The following is a 27,778-nucleotide window of genomic DNA, read 5'->3' as shown; positions in this document are numbered from 1 at the left end:
ATATTTGAGTTCTCACAAGTTGTTTCCGGTCAGTTTAAATGGGAAAGTCCCGTAAACTTCCGCCAAAATAAATCCACAGGGGGTAGAGGCGGGGTTTCCGGAGAAAGGACTTTATCGATACGCTCTTGAAAATATTGGAACCACATTTACTTTTTGCTAGAGAAAAAAAATTAAGTGCAGCAGCTTGAAATTGAATTATTCGCCTTAGAATTGGATGTAATGAATAGGAAATACAAGTATTTCATTCACTTACTAAGTATCGAATATCGAGTATGTGGAAACATATTAGAAACCAGCGTAAGACGGTTCTTTCTACCTAGGTAACCGATGTTTACTTTTTTGGAAGCCAAAGGAATTTACTGATTACAAAGTACATTTTGCAATTAGGTTATTTCATGAAATGTTCGGCGTTTAAGTGAGCCCTTAAGGTTGTTGAAGGGTTCTTTAAATAATTGTCAAGGGCGACCTAAAACTAACGAGGTGATCCACAATCCCAATTACTAAACGAATGACAATAATGAATCTCGTCCAGAACGTTTGGCTTATCAGGCCTTCGGGAACGAGAGTACACTTTTTGTACGGTTTAATTATTATTAACGTTCAATGTGAGAGCTCTTTTATGCTGACCTCTAATCTGCAAACGTGTCAATCCCGTTCAGTAATCGGTGAAAAAAAAATTTTATGTCTGAATTAGTCCCAAATGTTGCTTTTACAGAGCTGAACAGGTGAACTAAATTAAATTTTAAATGCTGGGTACGATGCTATACATGAAGAAACAGACAATTATGTTAACTCGATGGGGTGACGGCTTTTGCCGCAAACAGTTAAAATTTTAGCCATTTTACGTTGCGATGGAAAGGAAGATTTTTAACTGAAAACTTTTTTTACCGCTGTAGGTTAAAATTTACCAATTTACCTACGGCTAATTTTTTTGCTGTTTTTTCGGTGAATGGTTGACCCCAACCGTGCACCTGTACAAAAATAAGAGTAATTTTTAAAGCAGCTTCAGAGAATAATTTAAGAGCAAATGCAAGATTCTTAAGCACTAAAAAAAAAAAATTAATCGCTTTTTGCAAGACGTGATCAGTTATCAGTTAACCGTTATCAGTTACTCGCTTATACCCTAAGCGTTGGATATCGGCGCCCCAAGATGCCCATGCAATATTCTGAATATATTGATGAAGAAAATATCTGTGAAACTGAGCTTTTTATAGAACAAAGTTTCTATTTTCACTCTGCGTGTTTACCATCACAAATCAGTTCAGAAGCGATGGGTCTAATATCAAATGTAATTTTTTGACTAGCAAACAAGGCGCTTTTTTTTTTCGATAAAGCATATCAACAGCATTTTTTTCCATACCTAAAAAGGTAAAAGGCGGACGTTTACTGCCTCGTTTATTAGTATTGTACTTGCTTTATTTTAGGAAAATCTTGATAATGCACAAAACATTTTAATCAAATTGGTGTTCTGTGCTTTTTGGTGGGCTCCCAGTTTCCGGTCCGTGTCTTTCCCACTACTTTTAGTAAGGTTTAACTAAAACGGGAACAGTTTGCGGTTTTCCCCACCAAAAGAGTAGGTCGAAAACAAAAAGCCAAGAGTTCGCAGATTTTCGTGCCATTTTAGTAAGGTCACAATATTTGCTGCAAAAATAGCTTATAAAAAAAAAAGAGAAAAAGATAGATCCCGTTTTTCACACCTAATATCATGGGAACAGCTATCGGCCTGTCTTGCATTGAACGAGGATGCCAATATAGAGCAAAATGTAATGAAATTACACTAAGTAACATTGCAATAAGAAAATTCAACGTCTATGGTGGAATAAAATTAGGAAGGGAGCAGCCTCTCGAACTGATTCGTGAGCCCTCTGCGACTTATGCCTCCCGTGCCTCTCGTGCATCCCATGTCATAGCGTGCCACGTCTATATAAATATCACGAGATTGTTGCTTTCGGAGGGCATCATTAAAAGGTTGCCCCAGGCGAATGCGAGAGCAGTCAAGCAAATGCACTTTTTATGACCCCGTTCTCATATCGCCTCTTGGGACACGAATCATGGACTGGATGTGTTGAAATTGAAATATTATGAGAATTCGCGTCGCCCAGTTTTGTCTTTTGTCTTTTTTTGTTTTGTTTTGTTTTTTTTTTGTTTTTTTAGCTTGCCTTGAGTTCGTTCGGTCGGCGTTCAATACATATCAATTTTCTTGGAAAGGATAACGCAAGGCAACTACTAAAACAGCTGATATAAACGGCTCTAATTCCTAAATCAACCCAAGAAACACGATACAAAGGTACAAACGCTTTAGAGAGGTAAGTTAGTTTTTAGTCTAAACAAGTTCAAACAAGTTTCAATTTTTTTAATTAGAGATTGCGACCGATTATTCCCATACAAAACCTTACATTTCGCTCATTACGAAACGCAAAAATATTTGCATGTTTGACGGCTCATTGTGCGAGCTGGAGATACTACAACTTATTAGCTCGAAACCCACTTGCCGAATAATCCTTAATTAAAGACCTTTAAATACCTTCATATTTGCTTGTGTGCTTCAGTCAGTAGACCACTAAAGGAAGAACTAAATCATTAGATCGACGGGCGTTGTTGACATCCAATTAGCTATATTTTCCTAAGCTTTTAGCGAAAGTGTGCGGACATGAATGTATTACTGGCTTTGATCGATGGCTGCATTCGGTATCTTTACTTTTGTTCGACTATTTCTTTTAAAACAAGTCTGTTATACAGACCTATTTGTGGTCATAGAAAATAGCAATACTTTGTTGGGCCTTTCCAAGGCCATTTTTCTCGGCTAAGAAAAAAAAAATCGATCCCCTAAAATTGCGTCAACAAAAAAGAACAACAAAAAACCAAACAAAAAAACAAACAACCTATCAAACAAAGCTTTACTCCCTTCGACCATTGGGCTAAATCCGAGATGTTGAAAGCATCGGTTGAAAAACGAGGTTTTTGACACCTCTACGATCTTTTGTCACTCATGCACGTGACTTCCACAAGAAAGGCATTGCAAATTAGTATTTAAACTTTTGACAATCAATTGAACAGGTGGATCAAACCCTTATTTATCATCTTCACCACCACGTTGAACAAACTCACCTTTCACATTAAAAGTTTTTTCGCCTGGTCTCGTTCCGAAAACGAGGCTTACCGGAACTCGGAAATGGCTGGTCTCAGTTCTCAAGTTAGCGAAGAGGAAGGTGGCAAGAAAGGGACTATCATCACACTTCTTAACACACTGTTTTAAATTAACTCACACCTTTAATGTAATCGTTACTGATATTTTCAAACTGTGGCTTTATAAGCATATCTGTAATATTTCAAAATGTTCAAACAAACTCTGTCGAGCAAGCTCGAGCAGCTACATCTACCTTCTAGACAGTTCTAGAAACATTTTAATTACTTTCATTTCAATTGCGGTCTAATAAAAAATTTATGGAGACAGATTTTGTTGCCTTTTATAATTCGGCGAAGATGGTTGACCTTTGAGGGTGAGGGAGGGGGAGGGGAAATGGAAAGAGTTTCCTCACCCCCTCCTTGCGGAAAGCCGTAGTCGTCCGACTGGGTAAAGTTATCTTGCAAAAAATTTTATTTCCAGTTGTCTACTTTTTATACGACGCAGCACTTGACACACAAAATTATGATGCCACTCGACAAGCTGCCAGTGATGATCAAGGAATGAGGTTACTTCAGCAGATGTTCAAAGAACCATCTCGCCATGTTTATAAATGAGTCGCTCTCAGCCTCGACTTTGCTGATAGGATGATTGTTATCAGGATACGAAAGCAACCTAAAAACAGTGTAAGAATAGAGAAATTTTCAAATAAGTGTTGAAAGAAATTCAGGATTGTATTAGTTTTGCTTTACTTCGCTTTGTGTTTCATCCAAAAAACTCGCGCCACTCTATCAACCAATCAGATTCAAAACTGAAACTGATCGCGACTTGGTCGCCCGCGTTTTCCTGCGCTTCAAGCAGTTTGCTTATTTTTACATCGAGTCGTCATTGATTCCTCGCGATATTTTCCTAGCTGTGATTGGCTATAATGATTGCTTTGGTTTTGGTTTTATAACACTCAATGGGATAAAGCGCTCTATCTTCACAAGTGACGTCAAAATTTGGTTGAAGCAAAAAGGTGACACACGACGCGCAGCCGAGTGTGCCACTTCTGTTCTTATCAATAAAGGGGTAAGTTTCTGAAGAAACTGTGGTGCTACGTCGGTGGGAGAGTATAACAGGGTAATTTAGTATTATCAACCGATTTGATGACGTAAATTGGCCATCGTAAAGAGTTTCAAAGCCGACGTTTCTACCATTCGCATTCGCTCTGACGAAGGGCTAACGCTCGAACCGTCAGCTTTGAAACTCTTTAAGATGGCCAATTTACGTTATCAACTCAGTTCTGACGTCTTCTATGATCTATTACTGAACAGACCCGCGGCAACATGGAGTCTATTTGTTTAACTCTGTAATTAACCCCTAAGTTTGATTAATATCTAATTTCTCCTCACATTATCACCACTGAATCACGCATTAATGTCATAAGAATAAAAGAAATGATCACCAACTAAAGAAACTCTTGATTGTTGGACAAATTCTCCTTGTCAGCACCTTGGTAATTGTACAGAGAACAGTAGGGAGAATATGATTACTGATGTTAGGGTGTAGGGGGTTGACATGATGAAAAAGCAAAATGCTGCTATGGTGACGTAATCAATGGGTCTATCCTCTAGTAGATCATAGGAAGAACCAATCAAATTGCGTGCATAATTCAGCTTGTCAGATACCACACAGCAACATATTGTAAGCTAAAACAAACTCGCATTTTGATTGGTTATTGTTTATGATCTATTAGAGGGCATATGCTTAGACTTCGTCACCATTAACAAAATTTTGCTTCTTCATCACTTAAAATCAATAGTTTCCATGTTGCCGTGTGCGTGTTTCTGGGGATGGAGCTCTGCCTAAAAGCGTCGACACCAAACACTTACCTCGTCTTTGTTCCTAGAGCTTTTAAAACTTTGTAGTATTTTCTTCCTTGACTCGGAGGAACCCGCAGGTCATCCTCTCCCAACATGATCAAAATTGGAGTTTTAACCTGCAGCATAACAAAATTGCGATTAATAATTTCTTCAACAAGTCTTTTTGTTTTCTCAATTTTCCACAAGTGCGTTGTATTACGCCTGTCACGCAACGAGTGACGCACTTATTATCACAAACGCGCTCTACCTTTTTAATGAGGCTGAAGGGAGACTCTTCCAGCATTTTAACTAACGTATGGCCATCTAGAACAGCATCATGACGAAATTCTTCTCCATTTTCAAAGAAGCACCTGTTAAATTGAAAGAACGAAAAAAAAAAACAAAGCAAAATCAAAAAGAAAGAAAGCAAAAATTGCAAAAAAAAAAAACAAACAAAAACAAAAACAAAATAGAAAGGAAAGAAACCTTAAGTGCGATTGTTATTTTGAATTTCGCACTACTCCCTTTTCTTTAAAAAAAGTTGAAAGTATAGAGAATCGATAAATGTGAGTTGTAAAGCTATGGGCAAACCCTTTGATCCCTAAGAGTGACCAGCATCTAATTTCTCCTTACAATATCACCCCTAAATCACACATTAAGGTAGCAAGAATTAAGGAAATGATCATCAACTAAAGAAGCTCTTGATTGTTACTCAAATTCTCCTTGTCAGCACCTTAGTAAATGTATAGCGAATAGTGTAGAGAATATGCATACTGATGTTAGGTTGTAAAGGGTTAACGCTCGCTGTATCATTATTTCCAATATACGCCTCACATCATAGGCCCTGCCGATAGGTTTGATCACAGCTAGTTTGTATCTAAGATTAGTGGAACGATGTTCCTCTGGTCTTTAGTATACGATCGAGTTATCTAACTCACGATTTGGGCCAAACTTAGTATAGTCTAACAAAATGAATAGCGCCTCACATCATAGGCCCTACCGATAGGTTTGATCACAGCTAGGTTATATCAAAGATTACTGGAACGATGTTCCACTGGTCTTTAGTACACGATCGCGTTATCTGACTCACGATTTGCACTAAACTTAGTTTAGTATAACAAAAGTTTTGCTGAACAAAACGAAGAAATAACAAAATATCTCTTTATTACAAGAGTACTAACTTACCAATCCGGAATGTCTGATAAACTCACCATCGCTATTAACCAACAAATTATGTTAAAAAAATGAGTGTAAAGATAAGCGCATTTAAATTTATATTGTAGTGTATACACTTTTTTTTTTTAGGGAGAACCTCCAATTTGGGGGCCAAAGCTAAATGTTCTTTTTTTTCTTTTTGAGATTTGAACTTTAAACCGTTCTTAACATGTTCTTAAAGTTGTGTGGTATAGTATCGCAATAGATAAATTTGGACGTGACCAGGTAACCTATCAAATGCATTGTTTGCTTAAGTGTATCGTGCAATAGGAAAACCGCATTGTTAATGTTAAAAAACGCCCTAAGTATTTGACTTAAGTTTCCTATTAGACCTAAGTTTTATATTTCTTGTACGTTAATTTACACTACTCAAATAAAAAAAAAAATGAGCAAAATAAAGACGTCCTTTACTGACTCTCAGCCTGAGTCTGTTCTTAGTATGTTGTCAAAATTTTGGTTGACTCTTTAACTCCCAAGTGACCAAGAGAGAATTTTTCTTTACAGTGTCAATGCAATATTAGGCAGACAAGTGATGAGAATAAAGAAGATAAAACAAATTGGGGGATTATAAGTTGACCCAATACCAATTTCTCCAAACTAACATCACAAGAACTGTATGGCAGACAGTAAGGAGAATTACTAATGAGATCTTGGGAGTTAAAAGGTTAATCTCAGCCTGAACGTTCTTATAAAAAAAAGAGTGTAATTACGGTGGCCCAGGGGGGGAAAGCGACTTCTCTTTTTCTTCTTAGGCTGAAAGGATTTACTTACGTCTCAAATACCTATAGAAATCGATAACGGAGCTCGTATTTGTAAATATCTACTCACCAGATATTTCTACAACAGGGTTACGCGTAGCAGCAGCTCTGTAGAAATCCTGATATACCATTGAAAAAAAAAAACACAGCATGTGAAATAACCCTACCAACTAGTTTCCATTCTGCCGTGTGTATGTTAAGTATTAGATCACAGATGACATCAAAATGTGGTAAAAACAAAAACTGTCATATGAGGTGCGCAATTCTGTCGCGAAAAGTTATTATGGTAACTTTCCGAACAGAAATTTGCGAACAGAAATGTAGCCTGCAATGCAGGCGTCTTATTAGGGCGCATTGATGTTACAAGCTCGTGATTGATTATCCGACCGACCATTTAGCGTCAAATTCATTTCTCTCCCCAGCCTACCGCTGCCGTTAAAATCAAAGATGGTAGCTATAATTTTCACTGAGAGAATATCGTGTAATAGCTCGCCAAAATTACGCCTGCTCTGCAGGCTTGCAGAGATGTGAATCGCGATTGTTCTTACCGGATACTGTCCAATGAGATGTGTTGTCAAAAATCCCCCATGGGATCCCCCCATAATAAAAACGTTCGATGTGTCGACTTCGCCACTCCCGAGAACTTTCAAAGCCGCACGCTACAAGAAAAGTAAACAACATTTTAAAGCCAATACTTCATGACTGCGGACGCAAATTTGCGCTGGACTAATTTGTAACAATTCTTACGTGAAACATTCCTTTTAAAAGTTAGAGCACAATTCTATCAAGTAACCCCTTCCACTCCCACGATTTACTTAATAATTATCCTTACTGTCTGCCACACAATTCTTAGTATGTTTGTTCGGAGAATTTAGTATTGGATCAACTAATAATCCCCTCATTTATATTTTTCTTTATTCTCATCACTTGTCTGCTTGATTTTGTATTAATATTGTAAACAAAAAAATTTTTGTCGTGGTCACTTAAAGGATTTTAAGGGTTAAATAGTTTTCCGGCTTAAAGGAGGGACAATTTCTGACCATAATTTGCCCGAGCATACTCTTGCCCCGTTCAAAGTTTACGGAAAAAAAATCATTAAAAGTTCTAAAACACCGAAAATGTCCAAGGACTGACAGTAGATTACATTCCCTTGCTCAAAGAATTTTATCAAAGCCAAATTTTATACTTACAAATAAACGAAATGAACGAAAACATTACTACTTGCACCCGCGCAGACAAGTGAAACGCCCCCTTAAAATTACCTGCACATCCTGTACATCTTGTATTCCGATGTTTCCGGGCAGGGAGTGAAGCTGTGTTTCGCCAAATCCTATGGATCCCCTGTAGTTGACTAGTGGAAAGCAAGACGAACATCAAGGGATTAGGTCGCGCACTGTTCAACAACTGAAGCATAGAGAGACTGTTCGATTTCTCTTCATGAAATTTGTGATAATCCTTATCAGCAGAAATTGCTATTTTGCTGGCACGTATCGCAGGGTCGGAGACAGGTGCAAAGCGCGGGGAGAGTTAGGATCAGTTGGGGATCTTGGTTTGTAATTTGCAGTCGTTAGAGAGGTGAGGCACTCCACGGCCAGCCTTCGCCGTGTTAAGTTGGGAGGTTTCATTTCCGCTGAAAATGTTGTTTTTAAAATATCGTCATGTTAACAACACTCCAAATACAGGATTTGGTAAACCTTTACTGCTCGCCGCAATGGCACACGACTTTTTAACCTTGTGATTAAGAAAAAAAGGGGAAAAAAAGTAACAATATAAAAAAAAAAAACCCAAAGTATACTTTACCACCGAGGATAGCAAATCCAAGTTTGCAGAGACAAGCACTGGAAAGAGAGAAATCTGATAAAAAGGCAGAGTGAGGTCCCCCGTGCGGGAAAACAATAAGCGGGGGCTTCGTTTCATCCTTCAACCCTGGCTTGATGAAAACAGCTTCATACTCATCTTTGAAATCTGTGGAGTCGACAAAGTGTAGAGTTGATTAAATTGCCTTTTAAGCACATTGGAATCTAACATTAAAAAAGTTCCTCTAGAAAATGGCGCTCAAAATTAAAAGCTACTTTAACAAAGATACACCACGTTACGGGGATCTCAATAAATTTGTCCTTAAGCAGCAGCCAATGGTGCAAAATGCGACTGTGCCCAGTAAAAGGGGCTGTAAGACAAGACCCAAAAACCTGAGTCCCCTCGCAGGCTTAATAGACGGCGGTATGAAGATTTGAGGGCGGCGGCAAACTCATACCCAGATCCTATCGTGTGACTGAAATGTAGGCTCGGTCGTGGAAGGTCTAGATACGAGACTAAGGCGGAAAACCACCGGTAACCAGTTTTTATTGAAATGTCTGCGTTTAAGCGATTAGCTCCTCTTTTATTCACATTACATTCCAACCTGCGTTCTCGCTGGGTGCAAGTGTCATCACCTTCCATGAAATTTCATTCTCTAGGTTGAGAATTTCGGAATGAGCTAAAACAAGAAAGGACAAATTACTTGCAGCAATTCACGTAATGTTAAGTTAAGATTACATGATTAAGAGAAAACATTTATTTGTCTCACGGAATGAGAAAGATCATTTTCCTTTTCCAGTCTGAACAAGTCCGTTGACTTTTAAGATTTGTCCTTTATTAAATTGTTTCTTTTTGTTCCCCTTAAATAAATCTGATAACAAAGAAATGGATACATCTTTTTTTTTTAAACCGCGGATAACAACGAAATAAATTTTAAAAAAGCGAGTCAGGAGCAGTGGGTGCGTCAGCTTTAAAACGCTCACCAAGTACAGTACCCTCCTTCTGTAACAAAAAAAATTCTCGTAAATTTGTCCTTGGACATTATCTGTTCCTTGTAACTCACTGTTAACCTCGAGCTTCGCTCCTTGGGATAGAGATTGTCCGCTGAAAAATATACGAACATATTTTCGTGCCAAATGGAAGTTAATATTTATCGTATTTTCCAATTGGGATTCATAGGATCAATTTCTTCACTGACCTACTTCTATCCAAGATAAACCAGGTTCTGGGATATCAGGTGGTAAAGTTGCCACCATCTAGAGAAAATAAACGAACTTCTGTAACACATTTTACAACACGTTTGTAAAATACTATCTAAATTGCCCGAATAATTATGTTCTGATCTAATAAAACGGGGCAAATGGCGTCCAAATCGGACTACAGTGTCTCGAAACGGACTCTAGCACCTAAAATCGGAAACAAGTGTTTAAAATCTTTGGACTCGTGTCCAAATATTGGACACTAAAGTCTAGTATTCAAACTAGGACGCTAGTTTCCAAAATAAAAAACCGGACGCTAGTGTCCAAACTCCAAAATCGGACACTAGAGCCCAAATTCTAAAACTCGGACCTTAGCGTCAAAAATTCCAAAATCGGAGACTAGAGTCCAAAAAGACATTGAACACTAGCGTCCAAATCCAAAATAGAAGACTTGAAACCAAAATCCAAAATCCAAAAAACGGAAACTAGCGTCTAAATTCCAAAAAATCGGCCATTAGTGTCCAAAATCTAAAATCAGCAACCAGTGTCTAGAATCCAAAATTGGCCACTGGTGTTTAAAATCTAAATCGGCCACCAGTGTCCAAATTCCAAAATCGACCACTAGGGCCCAAAATCCAAAATTAACCACCAAGGTCAAAAATCCAAATGGACTGGAGACAATGACGTCAGCACACTCGCCGAATTCACCTACTGACACCTCTCGCAGCTAATTATTTTTTTATCTGATTGCTTTTTTTCCTCGCGGCTTATTCAGTTCAACTGGAAGCGTCTTTGATTCAGGCGAAATAAACAGTATCTGGGCAACTGCCCACCTACCCCTCCCCTAACCCAGCAATAGTCAATTGATAAAAAGTTAGGGTTAATGTTGGGATAGGAGAGGGGAAGGTGGGCAGTTGCCCAGATACTGATATTGATCCGAAAGGATGTTTCTGACTATCTGTTACTCACACCAAAAACAATTCACACAGATACCGTTATTAAAAAGCTTTCTGATTTTACGATGAGCAAAGAAAATAAAGGTAACTTACCAACTTTGGTGGGCTGTTTGGTGACGAATGCGAAGCTAAAAGAATGTTACTATTGATATCAAGGAAGCTCCACGATCCAGGGGCTAACAAAGGGAGGAAATACAAGCAATTACTGGCAAAGAAGTTCATGGCGGAAAGTTTCTAAAGAAACTGAGGCACTGCGTCGGTAGAAAGGAGCGGGCGGTATTTAGAAATAATTTGGTTTGAAAAACTTAGTTGATAATGTAAATTGGCCACCGTGAAGTGTTTCTGAGGCTGACGTTTCGATCGTTAACCCTTTAACTCTCACAAGTGATTGACATGAAACTTCTCCCTATAATATCCATACATTATTCAGTAAACAGGTAATGAGAATAGTCAAACTTATCAAGTAAAAGCTGCTATCTTGATCTAGCACCAAGTTCTCAAAACTAATTTATAAGTAAATGTGTAGCAACTAGAGGTAAGAATTAACAATCAGATCTTGGGAGCTAAAGGGTCAACTTTTCGTCAGCGCGAATAATGAAAGGCTAACGCTTGAAACGGCAGCCTAAGAAACTCCCGACGGTGGCCAATATCCGTCCGCTCCGTGTAGTAAATTACGGAGCCTCTTTTTTTTCCGCTCCGATTTATGGCCGGCGCGCCTCGCGCTTGGGCTTGGTTAGCATTATGAGAAACGCAGACTCACCTGATGTCAAATTTGTAACCGTTTTGTCTTTGCAGTTAATGAGAACAATTTTCTGAAAGTGTAAACAATAGTAATAGTCTTTTATTAGCAACAACCCCTTTGTATCTCACTCGGTAACCCATTTAATAGATCACAAAGGTGAAGCTCCAACATAAATGAATACGCCCTAAGGACTCATGCAATTTAACTTGTAAATTTTCAAGGTAAGGTCTGCACTTCAGCCAAGTGATCCCCCCCCCCCCCCCCCAGTATTTCATCCAACGTCGGACACTGGTGACTCCCTCGTGCTCGTGGTTACCCCCCACCCCCACCCCTTCCATGGTAATTCGCCGGTACCCATTTTTACTCCTGGGTGGAGAGGCCTGGGCTTGAACCCAGACCTCTCGACCCGGAGTCCAGCGCACTAATCATAAGGTTACCGTGTCTCCCATATTTTGCAAACTGTGTTCGAAATCATATTATCACTTTTCCGCATCCGACGTTTATAAACAATCACGTTAGAGGTTTTTACAATCCAACGTTTTTCAGTTACTCAAACCTTCCCAGGAAAATTATTTCAGTAGTGAAGAGGTAGGGTAATAGTTTGTGGGCTAACCTGAGAAGTTCTCCACACGGTAGACAAAATGACACTGTTCCCATCTGGCGTCCAGCATCGATCGGCGAGGGTTAAATACAAATTGTATATCCCTGGAAATCCGCCTTCTACCAAGACAAGAACACAGTTCATGGTTCAGCCACTACAGGCAAGGTAAAAACAACTCATTTGCGACACTCAAATATCCTAGCTTGCAAGAAAGCCCTCATTATGAGCATGTAGGACGCGATTTTCTCCACCAGCGGGATGATTTGAGACGCCGCGGGGAAAGTTCTGCCGGGAGTCTGGCACTAATAATGATTAGTGTCTGACTCCATGCTAACTTCTCGCCGGTTCGCATTACTGAAGGCCTCGTACTTTTCCTAGCCCTTAGCACTTCTAGTAAGAATTTTCCGCTCAGGATGAAACAAATTTGCAAAGCAAACTACCACTCTTACTTTCTGGAATGTCCACAACATCAACAATAGTTGAAGTAGTCTTTGCGATCCAGTCATACTAAAAGACAAAATGCAAAACTTGTTCAATTTATTTTCACCATCGAAAAAAAAAACCTAAAAATAGGAAAGGTGTATTTGGTGAGACTTTCACTATTTGCCTGGAAAATTATCAGGAACTAAATTTCGACGAAGACAAACTAGCACAAAACAAAACAAAACAAAATGCTTTCATTTTCATTAACAATAAAAGATGTAAGAAGGGTGGGTGGGGTGGGTGAGGTAAAAGTTGCGATATCAGTCAATAAATGAAGACAATATCTTCACCCTCATACTCACCTGCATTAATCTTCCACATTTTAAATGTGCTCCACCAACATCCAAAGCTATGTAAATCTGTAAAAATATTTTCAAATTAACAAATTTCCTTTCTAATCAAACATGTGTAAAAGGTTCAAAGGACAGATTGAATGTCAGATGAAGTGGAACCAGCTCATTTCGCTGTCTATCACGTAATGCTAAGAACTAGACCAAAACTGGGGTCGCTGCTGTACTAGAAAGGAAAAGATTTGCTGGGCTGTGCGCAGGCCCTGCGCAGGCCCTTGTTATCAGCGCTGCAGTGTGCGCGTTTCTCTGTCCGCGGGAAGGTCTGAGACGAGTCGGAGAGAGGTCGCCGGGGTCTGGCACTAGTAATTAGTCATTGCAATTTTACTTTCCATCCTTCATGAATTATTGCAACATACCAAAAACATGGTTTGCACTGAATTTAATTATTCTTACTATAGCACTTGAAATTGTCGAATATCTTTTGATCTTACCAACTTCTCTTTGGCGTGATTAAAGCGGGGTGAGTGGACGGCGTACTTGGGGTCAGTCAATTGTTCTGGAGTAAAATCAAACATGAATAATTACGTTATACACATTAGAAATATTTTAGCTTGCTCAACGTGTTCAGTTAGTAAACTGACGCGCGATAGTAGCGAAGGAGTTTAAAAACGGGGAAGGCTTGGGTCCAGTCACATTTATTACGCGACCCTTCCCAAACCTCGCTCGTCCCCTCGCGCTGTCTACTATTTAGCTCCGAATCGACTGGGTACGAAACGACCGAGGATATGAATTGACTGGTAACGGTACTTGAGATTTATTTACAGTAGGGTATTGTTCTGTTGGTTAGACATTAATCACGTTACGTTGTTATTAATTAGCAAAACTCACCAAGACTTTTTCCATCTAGCGATAGTGAGTACAAGGCATTTCTGAAGACAAATGAGGAAAAATAATTTATTACAAGACTGGATTCTGAATGCAATGTGATTGGTCATTACCTATAGTCTATGGGTAGATAGACAACAAGATGACGTCATCGTGAGAATTTATTCCGTTTTTACAAAAATAAGAAGGGAAAATAAAGAGATCACTGCTTTTCTTGACAACGCAGCTGTAAGAGAATGTGACGGGCGGCCGCGCCCTCAGTTGAGCCACTTCGTTTACACCTAGAAAACCCACAAATTTAACTTTTTAAATGATCTTACTTTCTAATAGGACAATATATGAGTCCAAGTCTGTACGGCTCATGCAACCAACCCACAAACACAACGCTGTCATCGTTCGGACCCCAGCGGACCTGAAAAGAAAAAAAAAGAACCACATCTCAGTCTCACGATTTTTAATGGCAATTGGACCGAGTGGAATCCAGTTAGGTCTGGAATCATACGAAAGACTGACATCAAAATCGGACGGACGCAAACCGGAGGCACATTTGTTAATCACGAGAACAACTTCAGACAATATTTTTACGATGGAAAAGCTGTTACCAACTTGTCAAAACAAGGACAACTTTTAAGAAATAATACATATCAATTAAACGTATTCAGAACGAATATATACAGTTGGTTTTTTTTTTCCATGAAAGAATGAAGCCAAGAATAGTTGACCTAAAAAAGTGCAAATGATTCTCACCGTCCAACTACAGATTCATGACTCTTGAACTCTGCTATTTAGTAAGTTCTTGGCCTTTAGTTAGTATGAAATACGAAGCACGATTGTGAAAGGCATTATTGTGGCAGCCAGGCGAACAAATCTCCCTCTTTTTTTCAATTAGCTACAATAGCGCGTGCAATGCACTACGAATCATGCATTGCTCAGACATATGATAGAGTTTATAATCAATCACGTTCGCGATTTGCTTGTAATTTTCATCTGTAGAATCCGATTTAATTCCATTTTGTCACCCTCATACTCACTTGGCCTGCAGACAAGTTATCAGGCACTCCTTCCAATACTCTGATCTCATCACTCTCCATGTCGTAGACAACAATCACAGGGGAACACTTGGAAACAAGCTGTTCACCCCAGTCATCCTTGAACTCAAATTTATTTCCCTTGAAATGAAATCAAAATTGATCAAAGTGAAATAAAAACGTTCACTAAGTAATTGAGTGTAGACTCTTCCTTTAGAATTTAAGAGCACAAGGGAGTTTTTTCATGGACCAATCAAATACGTAGGGCACATTCAGTCATGTTGGAGATGAAATAAAGAGGCGTTACCTTTGTGCTTTTATTATCTATTAAATGGGTCAAGGCGTGAAAAGGAAATAATAATAATTGTTGCTAATAGAAGACAGTTATCATTTTTTACTTCTTTCAGGAAATTGTCTCATTAACTGTAGAGACAAAACGGTTCCCAATTTGACTTCAGGTGAGTTTGCTTTTCCCATGATTAATGAGTAATTGAAGTTAACCAAATCTAACAGATGATAGAACAGAAGTATCACCTTTTCTGGAGGAGGCTTGTCTGCTGCAGCATCACCTGAAAAAAAAAGGAATTAATTATTGTATTAATATACATCAGCATAAAATTATGAAGTTAGAATACTGTGTACTTAGTTGCAAAGCCTTTGATTTGAAGTGAGGCTGAAGGTAACCTCGTCGTGAAAAAGATCAGTATCTAGTTCGCATGATAACAAAGTAATTTACGGTACATTTGAAAAGCAGTAACGTTTGAATCATAACAAGGTCACCATAGCCTCAATCCTGTTTAAAGGCTTGGCAACCAAGCATGCAACTTTCAAATAGGTCATCACCCATGCAAAAAAATAAATAAATTATGAAGTTCATGACTGGTGGGTCTTCCATGCACTTTTGCCCTTTTTTTCTGTTCACTTTTCTCAAAACAGTTGCATATATACCTTACCTTTTTGTTTCTCAAAATATGAAACAGCTTTTGGCAGCTTCTTTTCTGCCACATATAACAGGTACTTCTCTGATGCTGACCAAACCAGAGAGCCAAACTGCCCTATAAACATACAGATCAATTTCTTAAACATACCCGTAAAAATCACTGTCAGTGAAATAACAATATTTACATTTCATGCAGACTGAGACTTGTAGGTAAGAGCTCTGATGAAGTCACTGTGTCGCATTCTTTAGCGAGACACTTTACTATCATTTTGCTTCTCTATAACAAGGAAAATGAAAGGATACTTATAAACCATCAGGGAAATTTGACAAGTAACCATGTAATGGACTGGTAATACCATCCAAGGAATGGCATAAATACTCTAGGTTGCTTCATGCTGTTGAAACTAGGATAAGTTCTGGTGGCAATTTAGCTAATTTCCTAGCTTGCAAACAGACTGCTACTGGCACTACCGCACTAGCATCTTATGAACTATTCAAATTCCCTGGAAGATGAAGGGAGTCAGGGGGATGCCTAGGCCTCCTTTTAGTGCCAGATCCCTCACCACCTTTGGAAGACTTTACAAGAAGCATGCGAGGCACTCCTGCATCACATCCAACAACAGCCTCCTTGCAGGGTACAGGCAGGATTCCTAGCTCATCAGCAATCTATGGTCATATGACCACTCTATGGTCTACATTTGCATATGATGGTAAATGGCTACTTTTTTCCATAGATGAAAAAAATTGAAAATAACTCAAGCCATTAAGTAAACCAAACAAAACATGGAAAGTAAATTTGCTTCACAAAATTCAAATATTTCATGTTGGAATGTCAAGTACTCACCATCTTCAAAAATTCTGCCATGCTTCTCACAAGCTAGAACATCAACATTCTTGACAAGATGACTTCGAGACCAGATCTGTACAGAGTATGGATATTTATTATTCAATAAGTTTAGTACCTAAAGAGAGAGTGAAGAAATCCACTGACCAGGTTGCAGAAGGGGAGAGGGGTGGGTGGGTGGGGGGGGGGGAGAAATTCCTCTTTTTGTAAAATAATGGCTGACAGTAGAAATGACTTCTAATTATAGCAGAAATTATTGCCAGATCTTGCAAAAAGAGTACATCAAAGATGATTCTGCACAAATAATGTGAAGGCTGCTTAGTTCCAAATTAACAAACTTTAAGGAAATCGTGGACTACAAGGAGTCCATCCTTTTCAGCAAAGTCAGTCACATGAGTAAAAAAATCATGAAAAAAATTTGAAGGATGAGTGCATCTCACTCCCAGAGCTCCCTGTGAAACTGATTTTGTGTTTTTTTTTTCCCCTGATGTTTTTTACTATTTGCACAATGGACTTTGCTGAAAAAAAGGAACTGTTTATAGTCTGACAACTTGATCAATGAAAGCAAACTAAAAAGGCTTAACTTGAAAGAGCCTTTAACCCTTAAACTCCCAGAAGTGATTAACATGTATCCTCTCCTTATAATAACTGTGAGCTATCCAGCAAACTAGAAATGAAAATACTTTAAGTTATCTGGTAGAAGTTGTTATTTTGATCTAACACCAAATTCTCACAACTTTTTTTCAAGGAAATGTGCAGCAGGTAGAGGAGAGAATTGAAAATCAGACCTTGGGAGTTCAAGGGTTAAGAACTAAACCTTGTGCAGGAAAGTGAGGGAAACCAATAGCATACAACTGGTTTCATTTATTCAGCTTAAAGAACCCTCAATCACTGGATCAAAATTTTCTAACCTCTAGAAATTGCTTATCTTCTTCTTGTCCCTTGTTTCCTGGTACTTTTCGCACAATGGCCTGGTATTTTCCACTGGGAGAAGTGCTCCTCAGTTGTCTAATTAAGAATCATATTCACCAACTATACTATGAATTAAGTATTGCCACTGTAAAACTGAACTCTGCATAGGTACAGAGCCACCTTAATTTTTTAATTGTTCAAGGTAGCTTTGAACTTTTAAAATGCAGTAGAACTTTTTGTAAAAATTTTTAGATAAATAATCTTGAAATGCTGATCTAGATGCAGCAATAATATATGAATATATATGGGTTATTAAATTCATTTTTTGTGTTTCAAGTATGTAAAGGAAAATTTGGGATGATTCTAAAAGATCTAGAGTTTATTCATATGCAACCTATTATTTCCACACAAAATTTTGCTTAAAAATGGCATTTGCTCAATACCATTCTCAAGAAATAACAGCAAAAGTATATATCGCGGTCTAGGACCGTATAATGACTCCTTACAGCAATACTGTTAAATCAATCATTGAGGTCATGAGCATAAATAAACTGATCACCAACCTAAGAAACCTTGATTGTTAAGCCAATTCTCCTGGTCAGTACCAAAGGAAATGTACAGAGAAAGGTATGTGGAAGAAGGATACTGATGTCAGGGTGTAAAGCCTTGACAATAAATCTACGGATACGGTACTTACAAGTGTTGAATTTCTACTGGAAATGAAGGTTCCCTGATGTTGCTCAAACTCAATGACGTGGTGTCGTAACTTGCAATGTAATTTCTAAGAAAGCTACGGTTTTCATTTCTTTCCAAATCTCTTTGAGACCACTGAGAGTCTATACTTATTTCAACTGTGTTGGAGTTTGAGTTTTGTTCAAATAGCGATACTCTTGCTTTAGACACAGAGGCAGCTTTGGCATATTCTCTGTAAACTTCAACAGCTTTGTCAAGGAACTGATCCTGTGAATAAATAAAACCCCAAATTACTGAGTTACAAGAATAAATATATTGTCATTCTATCACGGATGTTGCAATTTGATTGGCTATCCTTAATGCTCTCTATCAACCCTATAACTCCCAAGATCTCATTAATAATTTTCCTCACTGTCTGCCAAATGATTCCCATTATGTTAGCTGGAGAATCTGGTATCAGATGAATTAGCAATTGCATAATTAATATTTTTCTTTATTCTTATCACTTGTCAGCTTGATATTACGTTTATATAGTCGGAAGAAATTCTGTCTTCTTAACTCACAGGAGTGAAGGGACAGTCATGAGTAAAGAGAGTAGACTGAAAGTGTACAACTGCGGTGCATGATTTCTAAGGATAGTCATGTCAAGTTAGCATGCTTTGTGTTGCTTGTCATCAGTGGAGAAGCAAAAACAGTTTGTTTTTCATTAAATGCATAATAAAACAATTTGTAGATTTGGTTTTTTTGGTAGCCTCAGCCCTCCACTTCAGCTGATATTCTAGATGTCACAAAAACCTCATCCAATAATTGTAAAGAATTTAACAGGTTTATTTAATTGCAATCAGCAAAAAAATTGTATCTTTCTTTTGGAAAGTGTTTTGCCAAACTTAGTGGCATCTTCTGTGCTGGTCAGAATTGAATTTTTTTCTATTATCTGTACCCCTATCTCTGTAACAATGATGAAACACTAGGCAGCCATTTCAATATTTCACAACTCTGCGATAATTACCTTGCGCTAGGTGATTATAGTGAGATATAACACAATTAATCCTCAACCAATCAAAGAATGCCATTCTCTATAATCATCAGGGTAATTTTACATATAATGATCAGGTCAGAGCAAGCCTTAAAACTTCAACCCTGTGATCTCTTAGTATTTCTCCTTACTGGTGTTCATGCAATTCTAATGAAGTTATTTTAGAGAATTTGGAATGGGATCAAATAATCCCCAAATTGACATTTTTATTTATTCTCTTCAAGGAGAAATTACACCTGGGAGTTACAGGGTTACGAGCTTAAAAATTTAAATGGATTGCTTACAGGTGGCCTGAAACTAGATGCATGAGATTACGACGTTCATAACACTAGAAGGTACAAATTTAGTTAACAATAACTCCTTATGGGAGAGATGAGGCTCTCAAAATGGATCGATATCTTCCAAAAGGAAATTAAAGTTGACAAGCAGCTTCATCACGTAAATAAGGCATAAAAGCCTAAAAAATCTTTCGTTCCAAAAAGCACGACAAAAAGATCATAACTGGCTCTCAATAAATTAACACGCTACCTTGATATAGTGGGCGAGTAAATAATTTCGCGTTTCCATGAGCGGAACAACACCGTCGACCGAATGAGAATTCGAATTAAGAAGAGCAAATTTCATAAATCTGAGAATAAACTGAGAGAAGCTTTTGAAGGACATTCGAAGGAAAAAACACCGGTCTTTGGGAACAGCCCTCTTACCGCGCAAGCAACTACAAAGTCTTTCAAATAAATACTACGATCTACCTTTCAAACGCGTTTGTTTTTAACCCTTTTTCAGATTTTTGTCATCAAAATAAGGTTATTTTCTTAATTTCAATTGCCTTATTCACGCTAAAATCTGAAAATAAATCAAGGATTACCTCAGCAAGTCCTAATCCTGCCGCCATATTGCAATTTTGGTTTTCCGCGCGACTTACGTGACAGTCTCGTGACAGACGAGATGGAAGGCATATGACTGTGATGCCCGTGACATGTTTGTGACAAACTGAAATAATCAGATTATCCCTCGATCAGAGTTTTTAAATTGTTTTTCTTTTCTTTAAAAAGAACGACAGTGGCCAACAAATTTTAAGCTGTCGCTCTGAAAACGAAAACGTAATTAGTGCGCTTTCGATGATGTCACGCAATATCAACAATTTTTCACATGAGACGATCCTAGAACGAAATACGAATCTCATATTTTTCCCTTGCAACAAATAATAGTAAATTCAACGCGGAAGAGAAAAAGAAAGGGGGTGCAGAGCACGGGAGGAGCGGATGCGGAAGAGTTGAAACACTAAACTCGCGCATTCTAAGGGTACTGGGAATGAAAAGAGAGGGTGTTTGGAGTGCGGGCTCACGTAGCTGGCATTCATCGAAGGATACGCCATTTTGGAACATCACAAATCTTCCAGGATAACTTCAGGTAGAAAATCGCATCCATGGCGGGCGGCCTTCCGCGAAGAATAATAAAAGTAAGTTTTTACGGCACTCTTTCCCTTCTAGACAACAGACACGATGAACGTTGATGCTTTTTTGCTAAGATTTTGTTAATTGTAGTCTGTTGCTCCGGCTATGAAATCACAAAAATCTGAGAAAGCCGCTTTTCGTTTCTCTGTAGGAAACGCAACGATTAATGTCAGAGCCAGTACCGGGAATAACAGCTCTTCCGTCTGAAGATAACGCTAGATACTTTAATGTTGTCATAGAAGGTCCCGCCGAGGTAACTGACACTAACTAGATCTGTTCTCTATGAGTTTGATTTCTAAGAAGTCGTGGTTTTTTTTAATTCAAATTATATGTGTCCTAATGGTTATCATCTGTTATTACCGATTCCAGACCCCGTTTGAAGGAGGGAAATTTAGGCTAGAGCTCTTTCTGCCTGAAGAATACCCAATGGCTGCACCCAAAGTTCGATTTATGACGAAAATTTATCATCCCAATGTGGATAAACTCGGACGAATCTGCTTGGATATTCTTAAAGGTACGGCACCGATTAAAATTTAATGTACATTCACGTTTCATATTTCCGAAAGACGCTGGTTCACTGAATTTATCTGTCTTTCTGTTCGGTAGGGCTTCTGATGTTTGAATGACCATCTGTAAATCCTAATGACTGAAATACTTTACAAATGAGATTAGAGTTGATCTTTTTTTTTTTATATAATTATCTTTAAAATTTGGTTTCTTATAGCTTCAGTCTTATATTTCCATTTCCCTATGAAGTTGTTATTGTTTGATTTCAAAAAAACATTTAACTTGCTAATTAATGATACAAAAATAAATAAAACAACAAAGGATGAACCCTTTTAACTGTTAAGATCTGACTGTTAATTCTCTCCTCTAACTGCTATATATTTTCCTTTCAATTTGTTTTGAGAATTTGGTGTTAGATCAGGACAACTTAAACCTGATTAGATTGAGTATTCTCATTACCATTTTGCCGGACAATGTATGAATATGATAGGGAGAAGTTACATTACAATCTTTTCTTGGAGTTAGTTTAGGTAATAACTTGATTTCAAGTGCAATTTGTTTTTAATAAGCACCAGTAAATTTTTCAAAGACAACAAAATTTCTCAAGTTGGTAGGGCAAGTGCATTTTGTAGTCTCAAATTTCAAGTGCTCATTACACCAAATTGAAAGAGAAATCAGGCTATTACTTGTTAATAATAGGTATGAAAAAACATCACAGAAAGTCAAGACAGAGGAAATTTTCAAAGCACCCTCATGCTATTTGTAATTTGCATTTGTGTTGCAACTTTGCACTTGTGTTACATGAAAATGCACTCATTGTCTGTCAATTAGAAGCATGTAATTAGCTTTCTCTTGAACAGTTGCTTGATTTTTTTTAAATAGACAAATGGAGCCCAGCTCTTCAGATTCGCACAGTCTTGTTGTCCATCCAAGCTCTTCTTAGTGCCCCAAACCCTGATGATCCTTTGGCTAATGATGTTGCAGAGAAGTGGAAATTAAATGAAAGTGAAGCTCTCGTCACTGGTAAGTGTATCAGTAATGTCATTTGTGTCAGATTTATTATCTGACATTGATCAGCATAGTGTTTCAAATGACCCCGTTAGTCTTGCACAGTTTAGCCCTCTGATGCAATTCTGAGTTAAGAGAATTTGGTGTTAGATCAAGATAACCTTAACCTGATAAGCTTGAATCTTCTCATTGCCTGTTTGTTGGATAATGTATAGTTATTATTGGGAGAAGTTACATGTTAATCACTCCTGGGAGACAAAGGCAAACAATTTTTGGTGTATTCTCTACGAGTGACCACAACTTCTTTGAACACTGTTAAATTTTTCACTCCCAGCAGAGACCAATTTGAATAATTTATCTTACAATATAAATACCTTGTCAAGCAGAAAGACCAAAAAGAGAAGGCAAAAGATGAATTTTATGATATGCATGCAGCTTTAAAGAACAGCCAATTCTGAGCACCACAATTATACGAAATATATGACATGCTGTAAGGAGAAATGACAGTGAAAACATGGAAGTGAAAGAATTAACACTGAATGAATAGTGTATTTGCTTTCCCCTTCCCATGATCCCAACAGGCCTTCTTTGTCCTCCCCTGAGTCTTTTTCATTAGAACTATACTGAAAAGGTTTATTTTTATAATTTTATTGCAGCCAGGGAGTGGACAAGAACCTATGCTATACAAAATTAGAAGCTAGAATGTACATGTCTGTTGGATGTTCATGTTATCTGTGGGTTGTTACTGAACCCTGTGCGAAGCTTATATGGCAGTTTGCACCAGAATGGTGCTTATTCTTTCAAGAGTAGTTTCAACCTTTTCTTTTTTTGTATAAAAATTCATCCTTAGTCATAAGATAAAGTCTGGTCGTGCATTTTAAATTGTAGATCCAAAGCTGAAGATACAAAAGTCCAGTTTCCAATTGCTGCTTTTAACTTGGCATTGTTCCCTTAGAAATTGATCTGTGAAATGATCCACTAGAGGACATTTATTGCAGCAATTCATTGCAGCAACATGTTGCAGTTTCTGCAGTGTTGTTGCACATCATTTTTGTTGCAGTAAAAGTTGTCTTATGTTATCTACCAAACACAGCCTGATGAAAAAATCATCCTTAAAAGGTCTCATCTTTGTAATATGTATTCGACAAGCAGATTCAATGTTGTCTTGCACCTGTGCTGAAGTAAATCACAGATGATGTCAAAATATGAAAAAACAAAAACGTTGTTTGCGAGACACAGCTGAGTATGTCACTGATGTTCTTACTACATTTTGACCTCTTCCGTGATTCATAACTGAAAAGATCCACGGCAACATAGGATCTCTTTGTTTTATGTAATAAAGAAGGAAAATGTTGATAGTAATTTCATCTGTGTGGCCTCTATTAAACAGTAGAAACCAATCAAAATATGTTTATGATTTAGCTTATATAAGGCTGTGTTGACAAGAATAACCACTGTGGGCCATTTCTTTATCACCTCAACTGCCGTCGTTCTCAGTTGAATACCACTCAGACCTTTGACTCCTTAGACTCATCAATTTTCCATGCATTGAAAGTCATGGAATCTTTTTTACTGAAAATGATGTTTTTGAGAACAATGCGAAGATAAAAATTCTTCATTTTATAATCGTTTTCATATCACGTTGGAATTGATTTTACGACTGTAATGTATGGAAAACAGCAAATTGCGAAAATTGGTTCTGGAATGAGTCATGCATGACGTGGAAGTTTTTATTTCAAAAAGCAGCAAACTCAAGTCATTTTGGAGTGTGAAAAGTGTGTTCATGTTTTTTTCAAAGGTCCTAGAGTAGCAACACTTAAAAAAATAAATTGACTGAAGTGGATCCATAACAATCTACCTCGTTACTACTTTTCACTATCTCAATAAATTAAGACATACAGACCTTAATCCATAATAATTATACGTCCTTAATATGTTTATATTAATAGCCCCATCTCTGCCTACACTAATTTATATTTTGAAAGGAAGCCGAAAGGGCTATTTCATGTGACACTATTTTGGAATAAGGTGTATTTCACAAGATATGACCTCCGCGATTTTACAAGAAAAAATTGTGAAAAAGGAAGCTTAATATTAAGTCCGAATGTGGACATTCGCGGGGCTGCTGCGTTCAAAGCGGAGACCCAGACATAGTTAAAAAAATCAAGTTAAGAAAAGATGATTGAGGATGATGTTCGTACGTCCATATCAACGAAAGTGATAGTTCGCTGGCAAATTCCGTTCTTGGTGGTTCTTATTTGCTATAATGGTGACAGACCACCCCAGAGTTCTAAGCGAAAACCTCTCAAGTTCTTAATTGAAATTGGGCGTAAATGGCAATTATCTTCTTACATCACCCATGATCATTAAGTTATTAAGAGCCCATGACTATAAATATCGAGAGGCTAAAAAAATCGAAAATTCTGATAATTTGCCAGGAAAACCCTTTTAGGGAGATATATTCAAAAAATATATTTCGAAGTTTGAAAAATCAAATGTTTTCGAGAAAATGGGGAAAAACGAAAATTTGGGTTTTTACCTAATTAATTATGCAAAAAATACAGCAAAATCGACCAACTTTAGTGTGCGAGCACTGAAGGAGGATGTTTGGTAAGAAATCGGGGGTGTTTTTACTTCAAAGTATAATTCATTTGATTTTTATTTGTAACATTTTAAGGAGCTTTGGTTTAATTTTAAAATTCACATGTTTTTTTAACAAAGTGCTGTCAAACGCTTGTTGCAAAAAGCGAAAAATCGAGCAACTTCAAGCCTTCAAAACGCGTCTTGGCATGTGAGAAATCATGTCAAACTACATGCTGGCACAAAGTGTGGTACTTATATGAAAATAATATGAAATAAAAAGTCTGGGTAATTCAGAAAGTGCCGGCAAAATAAAAGAGTTTGCAACGCTCTGTGGCCAAGGTCAAGAATTTGCATGATGCAAATCAGTTGTAGAAATCGTACTTGAGAGCTACGAAGTAAACAAGATAGTTAAAGATGGTTAAAAAACTCTTTGATATGGAAATGATATGAAATTATAGAATAAAAAATCCGCAGACATTACTGAAGAAGGCTGTAGATTGATGTGTCGATACGAAATTTTCTGTTAATTTGAATTGCAGAAGACTGTTATTATCGACTCGCTATTTCAACAGCACTACCTACACCTAACTATAGATAAGGGCCGCTGCATAGTTCACCATTTTTGTTGACTAGTGTTTATTATCGACATCATTCTTAGTTGAATAGTTACGTTTTCTGCAACTGCGATACTATTTCTTTTGAAATATCTTGGATATCTATGACATCTTGGACAAAGTCATGTGAGTAAACAAAATCACGCAACACCGCAAGCTTCTGCTGTGAAGTTTTTCACCTCAAGATAACAGCCCAACTATTTTTATGCTATTTACTCTTATCTTTTGCGGGAAAATGGCCACATTTCTGTCATAAAACTTGATAAAAAGGACTTATGTCACGGTAGCAATTATACCGTGTTGCAGTCCGGGCGATAATTCTCTATGATGCAATCACGGTCTTTTTCTTAAAGGTAAACACGTGCGAGGTTTTTCATAGAGCATAAACAGAAAACTATGTCATTCTGTAGCTTTGCTTCTCTTCTTGGGGGGGCTTGTGGTGCAAGTTCTGAAAATCCAAACATGGCTGACTTTGTCAAATTGAAAGACTGTACAAGGGATCAAGTGCTTCCATGTCCAAAAGAGGGCTGCACGCATAGTTTCCAACGGCACTCTTCTCTAGAAAAGCATCTCGCGTTCGGAACATGCATAAAGACGGTTGAAAGGGAGACACTTCTTGATAAAGCGAAGGTTAAATATGCTGCAAGGCTCGAGGAAGGTTCAAGTTCCGTGCCAACTATTCCTCTACCTCCTGAAACCTGTCCTCGTAGCACTGGATATGTAACACTGCCTGAAGGCTTCGCTTCAAAACAAGTAAAGAATAGCATAATTAATAGGGTAAAAACCCGAATTTTCGTTTTTCCCCATTTCCTCGGACACATTTGATTTTTCAAACTTTAAAATAATTTTTTTGAATATATCTCCCTAAAAGGGTTTTCTAGGCAAATTATCAGAATTTTCGTTTTTTTTAGCCTGGCCAACGATTCTCGATATTTACAGTCACGGCCTCTTAATTGGTTGCTACTTAACGGTTTCAAGCCAGTCACTTTAATTTTCTGTTAAACGGTTAGCATAATTATCCTGGTGAATTGGGTAAGCGTTAGAGATTCTAAGGTGATAATTGATTACCAATCAGTGAAAATTTCGACGGTATTGTTGTTAATTGGTCGGCATAATTTTACTGGAAATTCTCAAAATTGAGCCTTACTTGAGCTCCGCAAATCCTTAGTCGATTACTAATTACGTATTAACAAAGATTTGAGTGCCTAGTTAGTTGGATTTCAGAAGTTTAAAGCAAAATAATTGATGTATTCAGCGAATGGAACTCAGCTAGATTATCTAGTTCAACAAACAAATTTAATTTACTTATAAAATGATTTTGCCATTATTTGTGGTTGTTTGAAAACAATTTTTGCAATATTTGCCGATCCATCAACAGTACATCTACCCTTGCTATCCTCAGCACACCTTGAAATGAATAAAGAGGTTAATTTTTTAAAGAAACTGCGGTTCTACATTGGTGGGGGAGAATAACAGGATAATTTGGTTTCATCAAATGAGTTTATAATGCAGATTGGCCACCGTAAATATATTCTAAAGCTAACGTTTCGAGCGTTAGCCCTCTGTCAGAGAGAATGGCAAGGAAAAGCAATAAATGAGTTAAAGAGACTTAACGACACTGTGAGAATCTTTCTGTTCGTATCTTAGTGCTATCATGGTAGGTATATTAATCTGGTGATTCTCTCGATCATAATTCTGAAATGAGATGAGATAACCCTAACAGCCCATTTTTTAGACGTCTCTTCTATGCTATAATTTGGTTTTATCTACTGAGTTGTTACTGTATATTTGCCGCCGAAAAGAGTTTCATAAGCTGACGTTTCGAGCTCGTTAACCTTTCGTCAGAGCGAATGTGTCGAGTTTACTAAATGGATTTATGCAAATCAGATCAATTTTGCATCATAACATTTTTTGGGTTAAATTATGTTTTGATACTGGAAATGAAGATAAATGCCTACCCCAAAATGAAGGCAACGATACACGTTAATTGACATTCGATGGTTTTATTGTTTTTTTGATGCCGCAAAAAATTCAATGTTGCGAAACTTCGACAGAATTAGCATATAACCTCGGTAATTCTATCATCGTCAAAATCACTCAATCATCTGATACATACACACTACATTTCTAGGTGTCCCGAATCAATTTTGAGAAAATCGAAGGTGTACAAAGGTTTGAAAATATCTTCCCACAACTGCAGCGCAAGTTCTTCATCTAGTTTAACGGAACCAAGCGAGGTCTCGAATTTCCGGAATCCAGGTGGAC

At 37.7% G+C, this 27,778-nt stretch overlaps 2 protein-coding genes across 2 annotated transcripts; one reads left to right on the top strand and one right to left on the bottom strand.

Annotated features, from left to right (window-relative positions):
- Nucleotides 1–3,248: 3,248 nt before the first annotated feature.
- LOC131783615 (acylamino-acid-releasing enzyme-like) lies at nucleotides 3,249–20,366 on the bottom strand. Its single transcript, XM_059100375.2, has 25 exons — nucleotides 20,213–20,366; nucleotides 18,316–18,578; nucleotides 17,618–17,714; nucleotides 16,707–16,782; nucleotides 15,876–15,977; nucleotides 15,457–15,491; nucleotides 14,926–15,063; nucleotides 14,215–14,306; nucleotides 13,898–13,938; nucleotides 13,501–13,565; nucleotides 13,022–13,078; nucleotides 12,686–12,743; nucleotides 12,249–12,355; nucleotides 11,654–11,705; nucleotides 10,987–11,069; nucleotides 9,937–9,994; nucleotides 9,343–9,417; nucleotides 8,742–8,906; nucleotides 8,204–8,292; nucleotides 7,490–7,600; nucleotides 7,012–7,060; nucleotides 6,154–6,184; nucleotides 5,237–5,339; nucleotides 4,999–5,105; nucleotides 3,249–3,799 (listed from the first exon to the last, which is right to left on the bottom strand). The coding sequence occupies exons 1-25, from the start codon at nucleotides 20,237–20,239 to the stop codon at nucleotides 3,694–3,696; spliced, it is 2,187 nt and encodes a 728-aa protein (XP_058956358.2). The 5' UTR covers nucleotides 20,240–20,366; the 3' UTR covers nucleotides 3,249–3,693.
- Nucleotides 20,367–20,698: 332 nt separating this feature from the next.
- Nucleotides 20,699–23,678, top strand: LOC131783640 (ubiquitin-conjugating enzyme E2 N). Its single transcript, XM_059100404.2, has 5 exons — nucleotides 20,699–20,806; nucleotides 20,953–21,054; nucleotides 21,171–21,315; nucleotides 22,191–22,331; nucleotides 22,973–23,678. Exons 1-5 carry the CDS (start codon nucleotides 20,774–20,776, stop codon nucleotides 23,008–23,010), a joined length of 459 nt encoding a protein of 152 aa, XP_058956387.1. The 5' UTR covers nucleotides 20,699–20,773; the 3' UTR covers nucleotides 23,011–23,678.
- The last annotated feature ends 4,100 nt before the right edge of the window (nucleotides 23,679–27,778 follow it).

This window comes from Pocillopora verrucosa, chromosome 11 (assembly GCF_036669915.1).
Source record: "Pocillopora verrucosa isolate sample1 chromosome 11, ASM3666991v2, whole genome shotgun sequence".
NCBI classification, from domain to species: Eukaryota; Metazoa; Cnidaria; class Anthozoa; order Scleractinia; family Pocilloporidae; genus Pocillopora; species Pocillopora verrucosa.
Note: the sequence above shows the minus strand (reverse complement) of the source record. Positions and strands in the feature narration are given on the sequence as shown.